Here is a 21,712-nt window from a genome sequence, read left to right on the forward strand (position 1 = left end):
ACGAGTTTTTTGAGTTTCTGGTAAGGGCCTCAATTTTTTCTTCAAGAATGCGTATATTGCCGCGATTAATAGAACACTCCTTTTCTAACGTAGTTATTTTTATTGACATGTCCTCATACTGGGCCGAGACAAATTCAAGAGACTTTTCAATCTCTTGATTCGAAAGTTGAATTTCGTTAAGGGACTTTTCTATATCAGCGAACTTCATATTTATAACTGATTTTAAACTGTCCAGGGCTTGCATAAATTCATTTTTAAAAGCCAGAAATTCGTTGCCGTTGTTACTTGAGTTTGTACGCGGACGTTTAGGTCTTGATGACGCCAGGGGCCGGTCTCTGTCTACAGTAACATCAGTCTCTGAGCTACATTTGTTGTCCGGTGTCAAACGATTTATTACGTTCGTCGGGTTCATTGCGTAAGAGAGATAGAATTTACCTTCACAAAGCGGGCGGTGTAGGTATAAGTGACGGCCCGCAACGCAAAACACAACCGCTCGGCGTCGCAGCTCGGACGGAAGGGGCAGGGTCATTAGTTTCTTAGCAGTAATCATTTATTCTCATGACTATTATTCTTCATTACTATTAAAGTATTATTTTATAAAAGATATCATTAAAGCCCACCAACCAGCATTAGAGCAGTATTGTGGATCTGTACTTTATAACCCTGTCTTCCCAAGGAGTAAAATAAAACAACTGGAGCGACTCTAATACTGTATATTAAGCTTCTCTATAATTCATATTACTTGTTACCTTTAAATGACTCTACTACCAGTTCGGAATGCTGTCTTCGGCAGAGAAGACCAATCAATTAAAACAAGACTTACAAACACAATTACAACATTGTCATATGTTATAACGCTAGACCCTTTAGATACAAGACATATAAGACAGATCAAACATGACTACTATGATCACTTATAACATCAGGACTTTTGGAACAAGTTGTTTGTTTAGAGCAACCTCTGCTACATAAACTGTGTGTGTAAAATAATGCTAGGGCTCCAAATATGATACCAATAAATAACCCAAAGGATCAGATATACTTATGTGATGCAACATCAGGTACAACCATAGTACCAACAACTTTTAACAACTTATCTCAACTCCATCACCAGTATATACGACTCTTGTTCCGCCACAACAATATTTCGTTACGTTTATCGTTTCCATTATAAATCATCTATTCCCAATTTGTAACGTTCTATCCACAATACTTTACTTAATCTCCTTTTCTCAATTCATTACTTTAAATCCGTCCTAACTTTTTTTTTCCGCCAATCTATCTTGTCAAACTCGCGTCTCTCCGCCATAGATCCTATACTTTTCTTTGACAGTCTACTAAAGGCCATTATTCTATTTTCAATACACTATCTATATGAGTATACAAACTATGATTTGTTGTCAGGTGTATCATAAATAAAGTGCTATAATTCCCTATTTCCTAACACGCGTGAGCCTAGGGGGGAGATTGCTAAGATTTTTATTTTAAAAGAAATATAATTAAATCAGTCAGTCGTATTTCCGTCCCAGAAGAGAAAATGGATAGAAAAAATATTGGAGAAATTTTAGAAGTTTCCTTACGACAATAGAAAGAATTCGGTCGCAAATGAAAGTAGCACAAATGTAGGAAAGGGATTTCGTAAGTTTAGTCCCAGCCTGTAGTAACCCGCCGCCCGCAGGTCAGCCTGTACGAGGAGGTGGCGCGCCTGCTGGACGCGGGGCAGCAGTGGGAGCTGGCCGTGCGCGTGGTGCAGCAGCTGGTGGCGCAGTGCGAGGCGCGCGGCGCCCGCCACGCCGCGCTGGCCGCGCTGCACGAGCAGCTGGCGCGCCTCTACCGCGCGCCGCTGCGAGAGACGCGCCTGCGCCACGCCTACTTCCGCGTGCGCTACCTGGGCCGCGGCTTCCCCGCGCACCTGCGCCACCCCAAGGTGCCCACATGACACTGACGCTCGCTCGGGAGCCCACTACGAACCAAATAAACCAGAGCGTAAGTAACGCCACTAACGGCCGCCAGGGCTTCGTGCACCGCGGCGAGGAGTGCGACATGCTGCACAGCTTCAAGGAGCGCATGCTGGACGAGTGGCCCGAGGCCGAAGTGCTGCTCAAGCTGGACGAGCCGCCCGACGACATCGTCCACTCCGACGGACAGTGTATCCTTTGCCGAGCGCGTCGTGTCGCGGCGACTGCCGGCCCGACGTGCACTGCCACGAGGCTCGACGATTGCGCAAACTGTTGATGGTGCAGGGTTCGGTACGCGCAGTCGCCCGAACACTGATTTGATAGGTGAGGGAATTTCTTATCTACAATATAGTATTTTCTTTTCCACCCTGAAACAGTTTCCGAACATGAACTTCCTTCGTCTTTTATCCGTGAAAAAGTAACCATATTACTGACCGATCGATGCCGGCCTTCCGGAAAAAAAAGGGTTAACAAACTGTCATACCTCTCGTAGGTTATCGTCTTGCCCCTTAAAATTTACTGTCGCCTACCATCGGATGGGATTGAAGTCGAGCATCAACTTGTCCTCGAAAAGAAGGAAAATACACTTTCGCTTCACTATTTATGTTTCATTAATTACAAAGTTTGAGGAATACTTAGTTTAAGGAAAGTACCGCGACAACATGCATTTCCTCAACAACACGAGCAGATCTCCAAATCAACGCGGTGACGCCCGTGATGGCGGAAAAGTGGCAGTGGCTGCTGGACACGCCGGTGGAGGACCGCGTCCTGCGCTACTACGAGCACAACAACGTCAGCAAGTTTGAGTACTCCAGGCCCTTCCACAGGCCCGGTGAGTCAAAGGGAGCAGCTCCTCCAATGCCAGCGTTGATACTTCACTATAGGCTTACACACAATTTCAGCGGGAGTACTATAATTTCAGGAAATAACCATAATTTCCAATATCGCAAAGTGATAATTTTAAATTTTGTTATGGAGTTAATTAATGAAAAGCGATCGGTGACGGTGACGCGAGTTTCATGATTTTTATTCCCCAAAAAGTGGTTAGCGCGTCTAAAGAAACACTGTATAACCATTTCGACGTTGCGCTGCGGTAATTTTCAAGAGCTGAAATATAATAAGGAGTATTTTCTATAACAGTATAATTAATATACTTGAAACTGTGTTCCTGGTTAACTTGTGGGTCAAAACGATAGGCGTTTAGTTTTGTAAAATCGTGCCATTGTGCAAAAGTCAGTCCATAGCTTACAGAATGAAGCTTGGTTCAATTTTGGACACGTTTAACTTTCTGTTTTTAAAAATGTTACTAAATGTCTGTTTCCAGAGGACTCGATAGTCACCGGCGACTCCAAGGAGGACGTGTCCGGCGCCAACGAGTTCGCGACGCGCTGGCTCGACCGCACCGAGCTGCAGATCAGCGACCCCTTGCCGGGTGAGTGGCGCCTTCGTGCCAAATCGTTTAAAAGCGACTTGAACTTTTTGTTAAAATGAATTTGAGTGAATGTTTTTTGTTATTTGGAAATACGAAAGCAAGGCGGTTTACCCATTCTAAATGTAAGAATTGGTTGCTTCTATTCGATAAGAATTTTATAAAAAAGCTTTGGTAACCAAAGATTGAATTCCTCCACAAGCAACACCCACCTAATCCTAACTAATATAAAAATGTGATCGTGCGTCTGTCCTGCCTTTACGCCCATACAAAACAACCATTTGGGTTGATTTTGATTTGATTTGACGGCATAGTTGAAAGGACGGAGAGTAACGTGGGAATAGTTTTTTTAAGTACGAAAAATCTCGTACTAAATAAATAGTTCCCACGATGTGAAGTTGAAGTCGGTTCAATGTGATTATAGGAGTCAACGCTTCGGTTTCCTCGCTGTTTTTTGAGACAATGCTCTTTCAAATTTTAAACCTAAGCATTTAACAGGAAAGCCTATATTGAATCGGAGTTGAACATGAGTATGTGCCAGCGTTGGATTACCCTCTTGCGGGAATGTCGTCGCAGGCATCCTGCGCTGGTTCCCGGTGACGAGCAGTCGCAGCTACGCCGTGTGCCCGCTGGGCGTGGCGGTGGAGACCATGGCGCGCACCAACCGCGAGCTCAAGAGCGTGGTGCTGGAGGCGCGCGAGCCCGCCGCGCCGCTACACCCGCTCACGCTCAAGCTGCAAGGTACCTGCCGCTGGGGGCGCTGGGCTCCATTCGGGATATCTAAAAAGTTTTATTCATGTAGACCTTATCTAACCTACCTTATCTAATTTACCATTGTGTCGACATCTGGGACACACTGCCATCGCAGAAGCAGAATTATATTAAAAGGACACACCTTTAGCGTCCCTAGATCTGCATTACAATTTCCAGGCATCCTGGACTCGGCGGTGCAGGGCGGGCTGGTGAACTACGAGCTGGCGTTCCTGACGCGCGAGTACGCGGCGCGCCACCCCGAGCACGAGGCGCTGCTGCAGCGGCTGCGCGACCACATCGCCGACCAGGTGCCGCTGCTCAAGAGCGGTGCGTGCCCGTTTGTGTTCACGGGATGAATTTTGTATCTTTCAATTGAGATATTTCAGTCTAACCACTACTACCATGGTTTGGCTTCCGACGAGGAACTCCTCGACGGCTAAGAGCAGATGTATGATATTTCGCATACGCGTTTATTGTAGCGAGTCGCTTAATTTATCATTACGCATTATCATGACGTGGTTAAAATTGGCTCCCCATGACTGACTATTATTTATTATACTACAAGTTAGCCGTACAAATCTTAATAACGAGACACTACCGATGCGCTTTAAGTATGAAAATCATTGGTTTCCTACAACTAGAAGTGGAAACACTACGCGCTGAGTCATACATTTTAACATGAGGAGTGTCTGGTTAGTGAGACGTGCATGTAGTGGGCCCGGAGTGACGGTGGCGTGCGCAGGGCTGGACGTGCTGGCGGCGCGCGCGCAGCAGGCGTCGCTGCTGGCGCACCTGGCGGCGTGCTTCCGCCAGATGCAGCAGCACGTGCAGCAGCGCTACGGCAAGCGGGTGAGTGCCGCGGGAGGCCGGGCTGTCTGGGCCGGCGGCTGCGGCACCAATATTGGCTCGCATTTCCGCAACCGATGTTAATCTGTCGATACTCACGTTAATTAGTCGATAAGTTGTCGAGCAAATGGACAATGCTGGTGAAGCCGCGGCCAAATTTGGTATACCGAAATCGGCATAAGAACGTAATACGGAGATTGCTCTGTAGCGATGTGATTCGACCGCCAAACTATATACGTTGTGTTTGTTTTATTGTTTACTAGCCGACGCCTGCGTTCATTACGATTTGTATAATTACCGTTCGTTTCCCTCGAACAAAAAAGTCTATGTTACTATCCGGCCTTTCGACAAACTCTTTCCCAGAAATAAAATTGATCGGTTCCTTAGCCAGGGCGTAAAGATCACAGACACTTTTGTATTTAAAATTTTAGTACGGATTTTCTGTGTTTCGTATCGTGTAAAATAAAAGTATGTCGTTTATGTAGTTCATGATCCATATGTTCCTCACGATAGTGGCAAAGAGTAGTTCTAACTTCAGTGTGGGTACTGGAGGTGTCAGGCCTCGCGCCCTCGAGCCCGGAACCCAGCATTGCAACGATGGGTAGAGTCAGTAGGGAGCTAAGTGTGTGCGCGCGCAGGCCAGCGAGCCGGAGGAGGCGCCCGAGGTGCAGCTGCGCGCGCCGGCCCGCCGCGCCGCCGACGCGCCCGCCAGCCGCGGCTCCGACGTCTCCGCCGGCAACGAGTGAGTCGCTCCACTGGGAGATCTCTCAGCATCACACCCACGCATACGATTAACCGAAGTACTCAGTGCTTCAATTTGTTAAATCGAGCTAACGACTTCCCAGATTGAGTGCATACTGTGTCTCTCTTTAACATATTAACCGTTAAGTACCCCATCGAACCAACTGCGAGGCACTGTTCTCCTCGCAGAAGAACTTTATAGAGAACTGTCAGGCGTGCAGGTTTCCTCGCAATGTTTTTTCCTTCACAGTTAAAGCATTTATTGAAATTAAAAACGCATATAACTCCGCAAAATTAGAGATGCACGCTGGAAATCTTCTGAAGTGATCAGGCAACAGCTCGAAAACGCTAGGATTCAAAGGTGCTGAAATTATAGTTAGACAGATTGCGGAACGCACGCGGAAAATATCGTAGAGTGTGGCAATTTCGACACCTCGAAAGCTATGTCCGAACACCGATCGAGTCGGTCCCAACAATTTATGATGCTCTGTTCACAGATCGACGCCGAACAAGTCGAAGTTTGTTAGCTCCAAAATAAACTCAGCGTTAAGCAACTGGGCGAGGTAATTAAACACTTTTTTATTGACTCCAAAAACTCTTTATAGTTAAACATTATAAATGAAAAACGTATTTTGTGTTTCCAGAAATAGCACCAGTGGCACGTTGCCACCGAAAAAACGAGGTAGAAAGGTGAATTCTTTTGTTTATACTACACTAATGGTTGTTTGTGACTTAATCTGCGTATTTTGCATTTCCCGAAAAATTTACAAATTTATCAGCGACGTACTTTGCAATAAAAGTCTTCAGAACACAGGAACAGGCTAGCGGAAATTCCAAATTTTCCAAAGATCTTTGGAGTAGCTTATAAGTGAGCAGGTTACAAATAGGCGGTTATACAAACTTTCTGATTCATTTTATCTATTCGTACTGATGTTCCAAAGTTTCAAATATGCCTAACTTTAAGTATTATATTAATATAATAATTTAATTTTGTTTAGCTCGGCGGTTCGAATTGGAAACAATATTTTTGTGTTGGATAGTTCATTTATCATGACAGGTTATAAACTTTATTGCTGTCATGTATACATATATAGCACACAATACTGCAAGTAGGTAGATAGGCATATTAACATGAAGCCATGTCGGGTCATCGCAATATGGTCGAAATTATTCCACAAAAATTTCCAAAAGGATATTTTGTGTTCGTCAGGTAATCGTCAGGTAAAAAAACCTGTTAAATTTGTAGTTTGTAAAAAGGAGCAAAAATTGTTTCGATTGATTTTTATTTTAATAAACGAATATTAAATATTTGCTTGTTAACAATAATTATCATCTATCAGTTTTTAGAGTCGATATTTTAGAGCAGTCATAATAAACGACCATATTCTCTCTCTGATTGCAGAGCGACGTGAGCCTGCAGTCGAGCGCCAGCCAGTGGTACACGTCGACCACCAACGGCAACAGCCCCAACAGCCTCAGCAGCCTCCAGCAGGTTAACAGCCTCAACAGCCTGCACAGCGCCATCAACAGCATGGTAACGGGCGTCAACGGCAACGGCTCCCTCGGCGGCGTGATGGACTCGCCGGCGTCGCCGCTGCGGGAGTTGCGCCAGGAGGTGCGTGCAACCAGATCACCCGCAATATTCTTCATCTCCACACACCTTTGAACCCTCAGTATGCAGGATCTCTCACGATGTTTACCTTCACCGTTGAAGCAAGTGATATTGTATGGCATGCGGACGGGTCCATCTCTTTCAGAATGTTCCTGTTTTGTGAACAGATTCTCTAAATTCCCCATCTACAGCTGCTCATACGTTATTAAGGGAGAATGTGCAATGTTTTATTTAATTTTAAACATATATCTGCATCAGATATTATAAAAAAAGAAATTCTTAAAATTGAAAAAGACAGGTGATCTATGTCTCGTGATAGTGATAGGTAACATGATTGACGTCATTGCCCCATATTTAGCCAGAATTTTTAATGATTATGTTGATATGGGTATTTTTCAAAATCTAATGAAACATGGAAAACTCATTCCTCTGTTTAAATCTGGTAATAAAGCTGACCTAAATAATTACAAGCCCATTTCAATCTTACCTTCTCTTAGTAAGTTATTTGAAAAAATGATACTTAACCAACTTTTACAACATTTTGATCTTAATAACCTCCTTCACCCAAATCAGTATGGCCTTACGAAAGGTCGTAGCACAACGGATGCGGGTAAACTGATACAACATGTTTACGATGCCTGGGAACTTTCACAGAATGCTATTGGTGTATTTTGTGATCTATCCAAAGCATTCTGATTGTGTTGAACTTAAAACTTTGTCACTTAAATTAAGCCATTATGGCATCAATTACTTTGCACTTGATTTGATTGTCTCTTATCTCAGTGATAGAACCCAAAGGGTATACTGCGACTTTATGTATAAAATACATAAAGTCGCAGTGTTCGCCTGTCTTAATGGGTGTCCCACAGGGCTCAATTTTGGGGCCCTTTCTATTTTTAGTGTATTTAAATGAGCTACACCATGTCGGTAACACTTGTGACATTGTACTGTTTGCAGATGATACATCACTTTTAAGACCGATAGAAGTAAAGATAATTCTGACGATGTAAACCGTGCTATGCCGCATGTGTCTCACTGGTTTACTGCTAATAACTTACTTTTAAATGCTAAAAAACAAAGTGTGTGGAATTTATTTTACTGGAATTGTGAGAAAGATTGATAAAACTATACTATGATTAACGGAGAAACGATTAAAATGGAGAATTTTTAATACTTTTCTTTTCTCAATTAGTTATTTACATCCGTGCAAACTTCTCTTTAACGCCAATCGATCTTGTCAAACTCGCGTCCAGTAAAGGCCATTATTCTATTTTCAAAACACTATCAATGAGTGTACGTGCCGCAGCTGGTGACGGAGCGGCCGCCGCGCGGGGAGGCGGAGCGGCGCGCGTCGCAGCGCAACAGCCTGGTCCCGTCCGAGCCGCCGTCCAACCGCGACTCGCTGGGTGAGTGACGTCAGAGCTTCGTTCCCAATGCGTGGCACTCTCGCACTTAGGGTTCCATGTAAGCGCACTTGACCGCGTTTAATCATTTGTTGTTAAAGCGCCAATTTTTAGACATACCTATCTAAAAGCTATGAAAACTTCAACTTTCTATCTATTGCTCTTTATGACATACAAACAACATGAAAATTGGTCAAGTGCCATTCGCACTTCACCAATTTTCATTATATTTATTGAAGCGACAATAGATATTAGATAGACACAAAAAATTTCAAAATCCCTAAGGATTACCTATTAGCGATGTCATATTAAGAGGTTTCCATTGGCCTTTAGGTTACGTTTGAAGTATACCTTCACTCCACGTTCGCAGGCAGTACGATACCATTCTATGTAATATCGTTAATACTTACAGTAAACCAATATATTTAAAATAATTTTAGCTTAATAAAACAAAATACAATCAACTTTCATATCGTTTTAGAAAAGTTCAGAAAACCTAGTAGTAAAGTTTATGATTTTATAACATGATACTATATTAAATTTACCTTTGCATGAGTTAAAAGAATATATAAAAACACAATTAGTACATCGTGTTTACTATACTATTGATGAATTTCAAAACCAGGCTCCCACAGGAAGACAAGCAGTCTCCTGAGTTTTTGCCGACTCTTCTCGGTAAAATCTGCCTTCCGAACCGATGTAGAGTCTCTACAAACAGACTGACCTGACGTTTCTTACATGCCTATGAACTAGGCCTCTTGATATACGAATACCGTCCGCGTAATGTAACGCGCCGGCCCGCAGGCACGACCGACTCCAACCAGGAGGACGAGGAGCCGCCGCCGCTGCCGCAGAAGCAATCGCACCGCAGCGCGGAGCTGGACGCCGAGAACAACAACGACCCCGCCGCGCCCGCCACGCGCTACAACTACGACCTGGTGGTGTCGCCGCGCAACTCCTACCTCTACCAGTCGCGGCGCCGCAACACTTGCGAGCGCCTGCCGCCCAGCTGCGAGAAGGCGCCCACCCCGCCGCCCAAGAAACGCAACCAGAACAACGCGTGACCTCCCCCTCCCACCCCCTCCTACCCCGGCCCTCACATCCCACCTATGAACCCGACTCTGATGGGCGTTGATCCCAAGAGGACAAAAACGGACCCCGCTCCAGCAGCATCCATGCTCCGGTAGGCCGATTCTGTATCACGCGAACCATCAATATGCAGCACACCGAGTTCAAACACTGACAGGTAATTTGGTGCCAACTGAGATACAGAATCGCCCATCAGTGTTGTGACATATCGAAATAATTAGTGGTATTTGCAATGTGAGCTAGTATGCGTGGCACAGATGTTTGTTATGAGCAATTTTTGAACCAGCTGTCCGCAACCGATTGAAGGCATACACATTTTTGGGCGACAATGCGCGGCAGCTAAGTGACATTACTCTAAATTCAATATGGGTGACCATTAAAAAACAACAATATTGAAAGATGATCCGAGGTCCGTTGTCGGTATTTTTGTTTGCTCATAAACTGACGTCTAAAATAGAAAAGTTAGTTTTCGATTTCTAAATAAAGTTAGGCTGAGAGCTATGCTTGGAATATAAATGACGAGATCCGAAGCTGAAGTTGCAATGGGCGGGTACCTCGAAGATGGCCGTGACTAGAGACCTGGCACTCAAAAGTGTTGGTGTACCTTCCACTAGGTGGAAAGACGACATCAAACGAGTCGCAGGGAGTCGTTAGCCCAAGCGGGAGCAAGGACAAAATCGTAACGAGTGGAAATCCCTTCAAAAGACCTGCGCCCAGCAGTGGACGTCCTCTGGTTGTCATCATAAAAGAACTTTACACAGAGAATGGGTTTGGAAATCGGGTATAGTTGGCTAGGGGCGTGCAGATCCCCGGAGCACTAATTTCTTGGACACAAATCTTGACAGCATTCCGATTGTTAAGCATTTTAATAGAGTCTGCTTACGTTGGATTCAAAACCTGTTGAAGCTTTAAGTCAGTCTTCCGGCATACACAAGACTGTATGCATTGTATTATTTTTGATATTATTAAGTTTATTTCCAGTCTACTTAATTTTGAAACCTTAGTTAAATTATGTTAACTGATCAGGATCAAGCTAATGTTAAAACAATTATGTTGGAGCCCAATACACTTCCGATCATATTGTAATCACTAAGCAAGCTTTATACATTTTACGTAAATGATCGGATTTTTTATACAAAGGAAGTATACTTATAGTATAATGTAGTAAGCCACTTGATACAGGCACTAATTTAAAGGTTTAATAAAAATTATAACGATTACGGCCACTGGCTGAGTAGTCACTCAAATAGGAGTACCTACTCTCCTAACACTTTAACACATTTAGGCTGGCTATAATTATTGTGTGTAAACGTACACGGTTAAACAATCACGCTACGTAACTTCATATCGCTATACTTTTTTAATTTATCTACCAATGATTTTGAAAACGTTAAAATAACAGTGAAGTTTCAGGGTTGCCTTTTACAAGTGTTCAGGTAGTAGACCTATATATTTCTTATTTACCACTCATGTATTCGACCGTTGGCAGTTGTAACATTATTTGTATGCTGCTTTGCTTATGTTTGCTGCGCGTCGACCAAATGGCTTATTATAATCAAATCAAAGTATAAATAATTCGTATCCAAAACTTGTAGTGCCATAATAACTGTTATAGTCAGTAAAAAGTTACCACCTTTCTTTTTTATATTAAAATGTATTCGAAGTAGATGACTGTAGTTTAAAAGTGTACAATTTCTTTTAATTTAAACTCACTCATGACTGCAGCTTTTGACAATTGCATCCAAATTCTACAGTTGTATCCTCTTAAGTGGTACATGCCGTCATAGATTTTTTCTTTTACTATTATAGAGAGAACCTTAAAACTGAATCTTTTTACGATATAAACAGACTCGTGACGAGACTAGGAGATCCTAAAAAAATTCGTAAATACATTCCTAAACTGAAACACTTGTTGAAATTTAAGCGCACCTTAAACTAATTTTGTTACATTAATTTAAACATGTCTAAAGGTCAGAATTTTGATGGTCAATCTATGAAATAGTACCGTTACTGACTGAGTGACTGATAGTGAACTTACTGTTAGTCAAAGCAATGTCAATAAAGACGGAATATGTATAATTAAGACATCCTAATAAATAATCCTTTGAAGAAAAGGTATTTTGAAAACTAACCTTTAACTTTTGATTTTGGGCATAAAAGATGCGCGACTCTCATATAATTATTTGAGTAAGTTTTATCATCATATTGATATCCCACAGCTGGGCGCAAGCCTCCTCTGACATCTGAGAGGTTTTGCTATATTTAGTCTATTTACAATCCCTATTTTAAAGTTTTCGGTTAATCAAACCTTGTGTATAAAATAGATTTAATTGCTTTTGTCTTCATCAAAGTCAGCAGAAATAGCGGGCATCAATATGTTTTTCATGAGTGCTAAATTTTAACAAGCGTTTTAGTATTTAGGTAAATAGTGCCTTATGTTAGAACAAGCGTTTAGGACATAATTTTAATTATAAGTATCAAAGATATTGTAAATTATTTTCCAAGAGATATTTTATATTTTAAGGTTTTATAGAGATTTGTAATTTTTTTTAGTTTCTATTTTAGATGTAGTTATAAAAAGTGCTAATTCTCTACAAGTTTTAAAATAAATAAACGTCAAAATAGAGTCTGCGTTAAATCTGTAATTTTTACCATTACGTGGTCGAAACTCTGCAGACTAAAAATAATACTTTTTTTTTTATGTGAAATCACTAAAGTTCGTCGACTGCTACAAAACTTACAAAAAAAATGTTTATCAAGAAAACATAATAGTTACTTAACTTTGGCTTATTTGGAAACAGAGATACATGATCTGTGAAACTTTCAACTGTCTAACTATCACGATTCATGACATACAGCCTGGTGACAGACAGACGGACAGCGGAGTCTTAGTACTAGGGTACGGTTATTTATACCCATTGGGTATGAGACCCCAACAACCCGAGGTTTATAGGGTCGACCTGCGAAGTGAACCTGTTTTATATATCATATGAATTAGTGGGTAGAAAAAACATCAAAGAGGTTCGATGACAGCAACAAATAATCGTTAGAATATTGTATTTATCTAATTCATGAATTTCGAAAAAAGGTATTTTTATTCATATTGGAAGTGAGATTTATATTTATTTTCAGTAAATGAAATTGCAATATCTAGCGATCCGCCATGACGGGTGAAACGGCGAATTCCAAATTATGACGTCACGTCTATATAAACATAATTTGGTACCGCTTGAACTTCCGAAAATCTCTGCGTATGGAACAAGGCTTACCGATGCTCTAATTTGCCTGTGACGTCACGAGTAGGTACAGCCGCGGCAATTATAATATTATTAATACAAACAAAAACAAAACAGAAAACAAACTTAATAAATATTTTAGATATAGTAGAAACTTCCAAAAATCTTAGGGCAATTTTTGAAAATTACATATTGCTTTCAAGCTAAACACTTTCATTCTTATGTGGTTTGCTTAAATCGACGTAAGACGATACGTATGTCACAATGAAGCGATGTTATCAATGCGGACACAAAAAGTTATAAACTCTTGTACCTCACCACCTATTTATATCATTCAACTTATCCTTTCACGTTCATCTTATTGATATACACTCATGTACATTGCGTGAAGCTGTGCGCCCACGGGCTACTCCAAATTGTGCCTGCTCTCATGAAATTTTTACTGATAATACTCGGAGAGAACTTGCGCCACCCGTGGACGCACAGCTAAAAGCGTTAGCACACATCCACCGCTGTAACTCCGCCATTACTTGCAGTTGTATGACAGGCGAAACGAGTGCTTGAAAACAAATAGTATGGTCAAGAACGGCTCGTATTAAAATCTATGCATAAGTAGTGAAAAAAACCGCAGTATTTATTTCGAAATTTTTAATTATTTAATACAATTTTAAATTGTATGTCCTAAAGTTCTAAATTTTCTCAGACATCTGTCCAATAACGAAACTATACCTACGAGCCTCGTCAGTACTCCGGATAGGCAGGAAAGTAAAAGGTCGGCTAGACTGTTATTCGTGCCCGTACTTTATCGTCCAGCGCTGGGCCTGGTGACGTCATACCGCTACAAAATGGCTGATCTACACTCAGCAGTTCCGCGGCCGAAGTGTACTAAGCTTTAAACCTCGTCGCTATAGGTATTGTCATATTAATGTATAAAAAACATGTACTCATTGTAACACCGATGTATATAAATTATTATAATAATAATTCAATGTTATCTTAATGAACAAGTTATTAAATTTTTAAATAATATTACATTTTGTTTTATTTTTTGACAGGATGACGTGCTTAAAATTAATAAGTAATTAATGTAGAATGCGTTATAACAAAATTAACGTAGCGTGTACCATACACGTACTTACTCGTAATCGTATCGTATATTTCAGTGATTTCACACCTGTTGAGTTCTGTATGATTTTATAAACGATACCACCTTAATAGAGATGACTTTTTTTTTTATTTGTCTGTTTCTCCGGGCTTAAACCAATTTGTACACCAAGATTATATTATATCTATTAATATAGCATGTTTTTATTTCGAAAAGCAGCTGTTGTATAATAGACACAATAAAAACTTAATTTGCTATGACATGCGACAATCTGATAAATCCCTATTTTATTTCACTAAAAGGGCCACATAAAACACACAAAATAACTAAAAATCTATATAAAAATGCTGTACATTCTATTACATATCCTTGACGGTGCGGTGTTTAATTTATTTTAGCAAGCTACTTCACACATCATTTCAACACTTGACAAGTTCGTCATGGATACTGGAGCATCAGAAGGCAATACCTCATGCTCCAAACAGACGAGTGGAAACTGGCTCCTTCATTGCATATCATGAAAGTCTGCATTTATCTCATACCCACAAAGTATCTAGCACTTGAAGGCCTTTCGGTTTGGAACTCAGCGGTTTCACTCGACTTAAAAGTAACCTCAGAGTGCAATCTACCTATCCTTGACAAATAGCGGTGGTTAAATTAAACTAACGATGTTATGCCCGTTTTCACTCATTCTAGGTAACGCTTAAATCAGGATGCCTAATGATTTGGATGATGCGTAGAGAGAAAAAAACGTTTCACCATTAGATGATGCCTTAGGCGCCGTCTAAAGTTCCAACACCGATACGGCGGCGGTGGGTAATGTTTTAAAGAACTTGTAAACTGACAACTGGCGGATGTAAACAAACATAAATTCTTTTTTTTTTGTTTTTATAACCCATGCGAAAAATAAAAAATAAGATAATACAAACCCAAAATACCACACCTTGTAGGAAGAATCATAGGTAAGTTATAATACGTGTTTCCTGGTGAAAATGTAATTTGCGAAAGGTAAATGCAGGCTAAGTACCTAAACGCGTTGCCTTTTCAAACGGGCATTACTTTTGTTAACAATATTAATAGGTACCTACGAATATGTACATTCTCAGTTTTTACTCTAAAGAATATAAAAACGAGGACAGTTGCGCACTGCACGCAAAAAAAATGTATTTACAACCTGTTTTCCTCGTTTGCTGAGGCTTTATCATAATTCGTAATTCAATAAACTAATTTAGTGCTAGCAAGTAGGTATGTGTTTTAAAGATGAACACCGAATAGGATCTAGAGTCTAGACCGACGTTGATTAGAAACAACTACATACCTATATACCTGTTTGAGAGGATGAAAGTTAAATATAGGTAACAAGGTAATTTAGTGTTGAATGGGACCTATTTCCAAAAAATAGATCCCATTCAACACAAAATGCAAATAGCAACTACTATACCTAATATACATATATATACTATACCTTCCAAAAGAGGCCGACACAGACGATTCCTCAAACCGAGTCTCACCTGTGCTACAATCTTCAGGAATGATGAAAATACTGTTGAGACATAAAAGGTGTTTTGAGGACTTGGTTTATCCCCTTAAAACAACCTCTGCTAGGGTACCTACTAAGTCTCTTACTTAGAACCGGGAAAAAACCGTATACCTTCGTCCTTTTAAAAAAAACTTGTTAATTAAGTAACAATTGCATTCCTAGAAAGCAATATTTAATAACCAATGTATAAATGCTTGATCACTTAATTTTTCTGAAGGTACCTACATCTACTTAACCATCTGGCCCCATCGTCGGGGCATCATGGGCAGGAGTAAAAAGAGCACCTACATTGTACTCAGACAGGCTACTATATACAAGCTATTAGTTCCCGTCCCCTCATCATCAACTCCAGCGCAAGAACTAACTATACACATCCCTCGGTTGACTACAAATTTAAATAGGCAACCTGAGTAAATGCTAGGTAAGTTGCGATGAATCAGCCTTCGGTTCCGGCATTTTAAGCCCCGAATCTCGTTTTGCCCCAGTTTACCTACCATACTATTGAACATTTAATACTATTTTAAATGTAAGTAATAAGCAATGAACACATTAAAATCAGTTTCAAATACAGGTAAATAGGTGAACGGGTTTGTTTTGAAGTTAAAAATAAAACGATAAATCCGTTAATGACCATAATCTAAAAATAGCAAAACATGAATCACGCCGTGATAAGAAAAATGTACCATCTCGTTAGAGGCTATCAATGGACGGAATATTTTGATCGCAGGAATGTGTTCGACCCTTCGCGCGCTAGTAAACAGTCAGCATCACAATACTTTAATTTTTTCTTGCCGTTTTAATTGGGAGCAGCAATTTGGTTATTGGTTAAATAAGGTTAATCCGTTATCATCTTAAAGCATCATCACTTATCAGCAGAAGCGATAACTAAAAGACAAGCGGGTTAACCTGTGCAGTTCGCGGCAGTACGCGAAATCGCACCGGAACGCTGAATCGCTGAGTGGCACGTTTGGTAGATAGGTAGGTAACTAGCCACGACCGAAGCGCCACGACAGAAAATTCAGAAATTGTGATATTGAAGGCTAATTTGTAGTGTAAAAAAAAATTAAATAAATCAGCGTCAGTTTTTATTTATGTCATGTAATGACTAGACCTAGTGATAGCCAAGTGGCCGGTTTTACTCTCTTGCCGAGTTCAAACCCCGGCACGCACCTTACTTCTGTGTCATCTGTGTATAGTTATAATCCTTAACTTGCCATGCTGTGTGAGCTGGTAGGTTTGTGATTACAACTTTAAAATTTAATGAAAAAAAACACATTTCTAAGTTATGTGCTATAACGGTGAACGAAAACGCCGTGAGGAAACCTGCATCCCTGAGAGTACTCCATAATTTTCTCAAAGGTGTGTGAAGTCCACAAATCCGCACCAGGTTAACGTGCTGAACTACGGCTTAAACGCTTCTCATTCTGGGAGGAGATCCCTGTCCTGCAGTGGTTGTAATGACTGGAAGACGAGAAACCGCCCCGTTTATCAAGTGATTGGATACCTCTTCGGGCCATTCTTCTGTTTTACTAGCTATAGTGCATAAGTCGTTTCGTAGGCCAGCGTGACTTCAAACTAAGAAGGGAAGGGAAAGCTGCAAACAACAATTTGAACGCATTAGGAAGGACAGAGTATGGGTATGTCATATGCAAAGGTCAGACAAAGCCATCTAGGCATGGCAATCGTGTGGTGCAACCTAAGTGCCAGGCGAGAAAGGGCCCTATCTGGGCTCGTTAGTAAGCCTGAATTTAAACGAAGTAAATATCGTATGTCATATGATTTCAAAAAAACTTGAGTTCTTCAAGAAAGTTACCATAATGTATCTTGCAAAATTTTTCTTATAAATTTCATTATTTAACGTGCCCTTAGAAAGCTTGATTTTCAAAATTTGCCAAAAAAACTGACAGTACCCGAGAGACAATTTCAATACAATTACAATTTCCTGGAGTTTTACGATAAACCGCACAGGCCACAGCCTCCCAATAATCATACCTCGCCACATTTTCCTGCGAACCTTACCCCTGGACCGCAGCTGACCACTCTGTTAGTGGTACAGCGCACCGTTACACGCTATCGTGGCGACACCTCGCGCATGTGGCGGCGGAAAACAACAGCTCTTATCAGTTACCTAATTAAACCAGTACTTAAGTTTTCATTGTAAGACACAACATGACGACCTCTCAGGCACGGTGGTATCAGGTATGTCGTACGGCCCCGTAAGGTTTCGATTACCTGCTGGCTCAGTATGGTAAATTATGATAAAGTGCCTTACTAAAAAGATTCAGTCAGTCATTCATTGTATGTTATGCCCTAACCACAAGTTTGGGTCCATTTGCGTGACCCTTAATTTGAAGAAATTTACTATTAGACACTGAATTGAAAGTAAGAACGTTATTCAGAAATTATAAGGCTCTAACGGAAGGACGGATCAATGGAGGAAAACTACGTTTCGATCAGTTAATATCTGCATCAAGTTAATTTTATCACAACCCAAACCAAAACACAGAAGATATTTTTTTATATTTCTTTGTATACATATACAGCCTGCCTTAGCTCTCGTGTACTGTCACACATTATTTACTTACTAAACTCAATTTTTATATTTATGGTATTATATTATTAGGGCTACGATAGTACAGAAACCGGGAAACTACGGACACAGCGACAGGCAATGTATCCGTTAGTCTAGTGTAAATCTGTTTTTAATACTCCCCACAGAATGACAGAACTGATTTTACATGACTCACATCAGAACTGCCCTTTTGAGTCCATGAGTCAGTATTATTTTTCGAAGGACTTTGCTAGAAGTAGATAATCCTGGGTTCTTTACGCTGCAGGCAACTTACTGCTAGTTGGTATAGATATAGCGTCCCCGCTAACGAGCAGTTCGCAAAACTCCCAGCGGCCCTAATGAGGAGTAGGCAAGTAAACGGCGGGAAATATAAGTGGGAGTTTTCCGGCCTCTGTGACGTCAACTGCTGGACGTGGGTTTGATTGCCAAGCTCTGATTCTTTTGACATTCTAATCGTATCATACTCGGAACTGATACCTATATCTTGACAGGTGTTCTATGAATACTAGAGAGTTTACAAAGATGACACAAATCGCATTTTGCGGTCATTTTGAAATTACCACCATCCAACAGATGAACAGATGACAGAACAGATTCCGTAAGTTAATCCACAAGGTGCTAAGCACAGCTGCGGAATGCTGCTATCTCACATGTTTAGAGGTAAAATAATTACTTTCAACTGCTAAATGGAATGAAGTGACTAAGAGGTAGATCCAGAAACGCTACTAAAGTGGAGTGGTTTTTGTTGCGTCAACATTAGTCGTGTACACCGTGTACACGACTAATGTTGACCCACGTTCTGTATGTTTTTAATTCTGTGGTGCCAACTATCCTCATGGTGAGGATGAAATATATGCTCAACATTACTGTGACCTTTGACCTCCATTTTCATAGTTTTAAAGGAATGACCACCACGCTGCTCCAATTTGTACCGGCGGGTTTGTGTGAGTTAGGGTCTTTATGCAAAATACATCATATTTGAAATCGACACACTAACCTTTGTGGTGTTTTAATTGTGAAGCGAAAGATCTTTCACATTAATGACGACCGCAGGCAAAATCTTTGCGATGCGAATTAGTAACGAGGAACAAAGCGTTTCGTACGAGTCCACGGGATAATAAGTAAGTATCTGAATCAGTTCTATCATCATCATAATTACCCACTACCGGCCCACTATAGGGCACGTCCACCACGCTTGCCCGATGCGGATTGGCGGACTCCACACACCTTGGACAACATTATGGAGAACTCTCGGGCGTGCAGGTTTCCTCACGGCGGTTTCACCGTTGAAGCAAGTGATTTTTTAATAATTAAAACGCATAACTTGGAAAAGTTAAAGGTGCGTGCTGAGATTCGAATTCGGCCCCCCGAAAGTAAGGCGAAGTCCTACCCCCTATCTATCACCCATTCAAATTACATTTTTTTAAGTATCTACGTAACGGTTCAAATCCTTTGCCTCGCAGTTTGATGGTAGAATAGTGTAGATGGAACCCAATTGAATAATAGCAGACTCTCCGAAAAAAATGTTGTGTATGTTTGCCTGTAAGTACAAGCAAACACAGCCGCTCACGGCAGCGGCTCGTGTGCCGCGCTGACTCACGCGTCACGAGGTGTCTGCGGCTGTTTGTTTGCTCATGTGGACATGACGGCAGGAGCCGGGCTCTCGCGCTAGTCCGCAGTTTGTTTACGGCTTTGCGCCGCGCAGTGAGTCGGTTAACTATTTATAGGCAATTAGGCAACCGTATTTATCACAACCTCGTGGGTCTGGTAGTTAGCATGGTGGACTGCGGGTGCTGGGTTCGATTTCCGGGTTGAAACAAAATTCATTAGTATTGGGTTATTTTGTTAAGAAATACTTTATACCAAGAGAGCCTTAGGCAATTGGAAGCGGTATTGGAAAGGATGAAAATGAGCTAATAAGTTTAATCACCATGAAATATACTGTAATTCCCGTGCATGAATACAATCATGTTTACGGAAAATGTACATATAATCGCTAACTAATTTAGGTTAGCGGTGGTAGCTCAGTGGTTGGGACTTCGACTTCGTTTTCAAGGGACCGAGTTCCTAGCCGATTTACGTCCCACAGCCTCCTCTCTTAAGGAGGGATTTGGAGATAATCATCACATAAAAAGATTTTTGCGCGAGCTAATCTCTGAAGTTATCCGTCGTATTCTTTTCATTTGATAAACCTGTTCTAAAAAAAGTTAAGTTTTTTAACATAATCTAGCCCTTAGGAGTGTATCAAAAAGAAAAAACTCAAGCACAGATTGCTAAGCGAAAATAATGAATTAAAGCCGACGCTATGCGTCGCGGTGGGTCTAGCGAAAAATGTAATCATCAGATGTACGCGTTTCATTGATACCTGCGCTTTACTCTTAATAATTCAGTTTCCTGGCCGACCTGTCAAATAAGCAATGGTGTATTAAGCGTTCTTTTTCTACACGGCAATCGGGCTATCAACGACACAGCAATAGAAAATTTTAGGGAAAACAACGTCAACACGTGTTCGTAGGGTCGCGCGTCGTTTGCGTTACGTTGCCACGAGATGCTGAGCGCAGGTCGGGGGTTAGAGCGCATTTCCATACGTGCCTACCTACCTGGGTTTCATCTCGGAGCTTATGAAAAACAATGTATTTGGTATAATAGAGTGTTGAGCGGTGGCGCGACCAGTCGCCGATCGCACGTCGCGTAGTGCGGGCGTGTTGCGTGTTGTATTGCGTGTAGCCGTGTCACACTCGCGAGTCGCGCGTGGAAACCAGCCAATTCATCTATTTACGGATCCCGGAAAGCGAAGTGAGTTGTTTTTGTTGTGTATTCAAATTGAAGATGGTGGTATGATAATAATTAAACGCATTTAATTATTTTTATTTCTTCTTGTATTTACATACTTTTTTACAATTACATGGTTATTGTTTTAAACTTGCGTTTAAATGGAGATACTCGTAGGTAGGTGTCAAAATTAAACGCAATTGTTTGTATTATTTTATACAAATAAATTGCGTTTATTTTGTACATTTTTGACCGCTGATAATGTTTTTTAATTAGTAACCCCGTACTTCAGGAATTTGCTATGTTATTTAGATACCTTCAACCTAGCATAACTTTTTTTAGCTCGAAATAGGTATACATATTTACATCAACAGAAATAGCCTAGGTACTAATTGTAACTATACGGGGTATAATATTCCCACAAACATTTATCCTAAATTCTACACTTTTAGGGACGCCTAAAAAAGCAAAGCTTTTATGGAATATTTCAAGATTGAATTAATTTACCTCCTTTAACTTAAGACCTAAGCTCTTGACGGTGTAGCCTTTTCCAAACTTCTCCATCCTATGGCACTTTCTTTCACCTCTTTATAAGTCCCCACTCAGCGATTGGAATCTCTTAAATGGATCTTTCTATCTTTAAAAAAATAGGAATT

At 41.0% G+C, this 21,712-nt stretch overlaps 2 protein-coding genes across 2 annotated transcripts in view; both read left to right on the forward strand.

Annotated features, from left to right (window-relative positions):
- Positions 1 to 14,082, forward strand: part of LOC120634370 (dedicator of cytokinesis protein 1) — a 61,041-nt gene extending 46,959 nt beyond the window's left edge. The window contains exons 27-39 of the mRNA XM_039904886.1: positions 1,679 to 1,927; positions 2,014 to 2,149; positions 2,647 to 2,790; positions 3,283 to 3,390; positions 3,964 to 4,128; positions 4,318 to 4,467; positions 4,883 to 4,989; positions 5,625 to 5,728; positions 6,225 to 6,290; positions 6,372 to 6,417; positions 7,130 to 7,342; positions 8,646 to 8,745; positions 9,547 to 14,082. Of these exons, the coding sequence (XP_039760820.1) occupies positions 1,679 to 1,927; positions 2,014 to 2,149; positions 2,647 to 2,790; positions 3,283 to 3,390; positions 3,964 to 4,128; positions 4,318 to 4,467; positions 4,883 to 4,989; positions 5,625 to 5,728; positions 6,225 to 6,290; positions 6,372 to 6,417; positions 7,130 to 7,342; positions 8,646 to 8,745; positions 9,547 to 9,806 (1,848 nt within the window). The 3' untranslated portion in view covers positions 9,807 to 14,082. The remainder of the gene's footprint in view (positions 1 to 1,678; positions 1,928 to 2,013; positions 2,150 to 2,646; positions 2,791 to 3,282; positions 3,391 to 3,963; positions 4,129 to 4,317; positions 4,468 to 4,882; positions 4,990 to 5,624; positions 5,729 to 6,224; positions 6,291 to 6,371; positions 6,418 to 7,129; positions 7,343 to 8,645; positions 8,746 to 9,546) is intronic.
- A 6,808-nt stretch (positions 14,083 to 20,890) lies between these two features.
- The window catches only part of LOC120634236 (sodium-coupled monocarboxylate transporter 1), a 36,541-nt gene continuing 35,719 nt past the window's right edge, over positions 20,891 to 21,712 (forward strand). Inside the window, exon 1 of the mRNA XM_039904711.1 lies at positions 20,891 to 21,080. The gene's annotated coding sequence lies outside the window, so the exon portion shown is untranslated. The remainder of the gene's footprint in view (positions 21,081 to 21,712) is intronic.

The sequence above is a fragment of the Pararge aegeria genome, chromosome 23, assembly GCF_905163445.1.
Source record: "Pararge aegeria chromosome 23, ilParAegt1.1, whole genome shotgun sequence".
NCBI lineage: Eukaryota > Metazoa > Arthropoda > Insecta > Lepidoptera > Nymphalidae > Pararge > Pararge aegeria.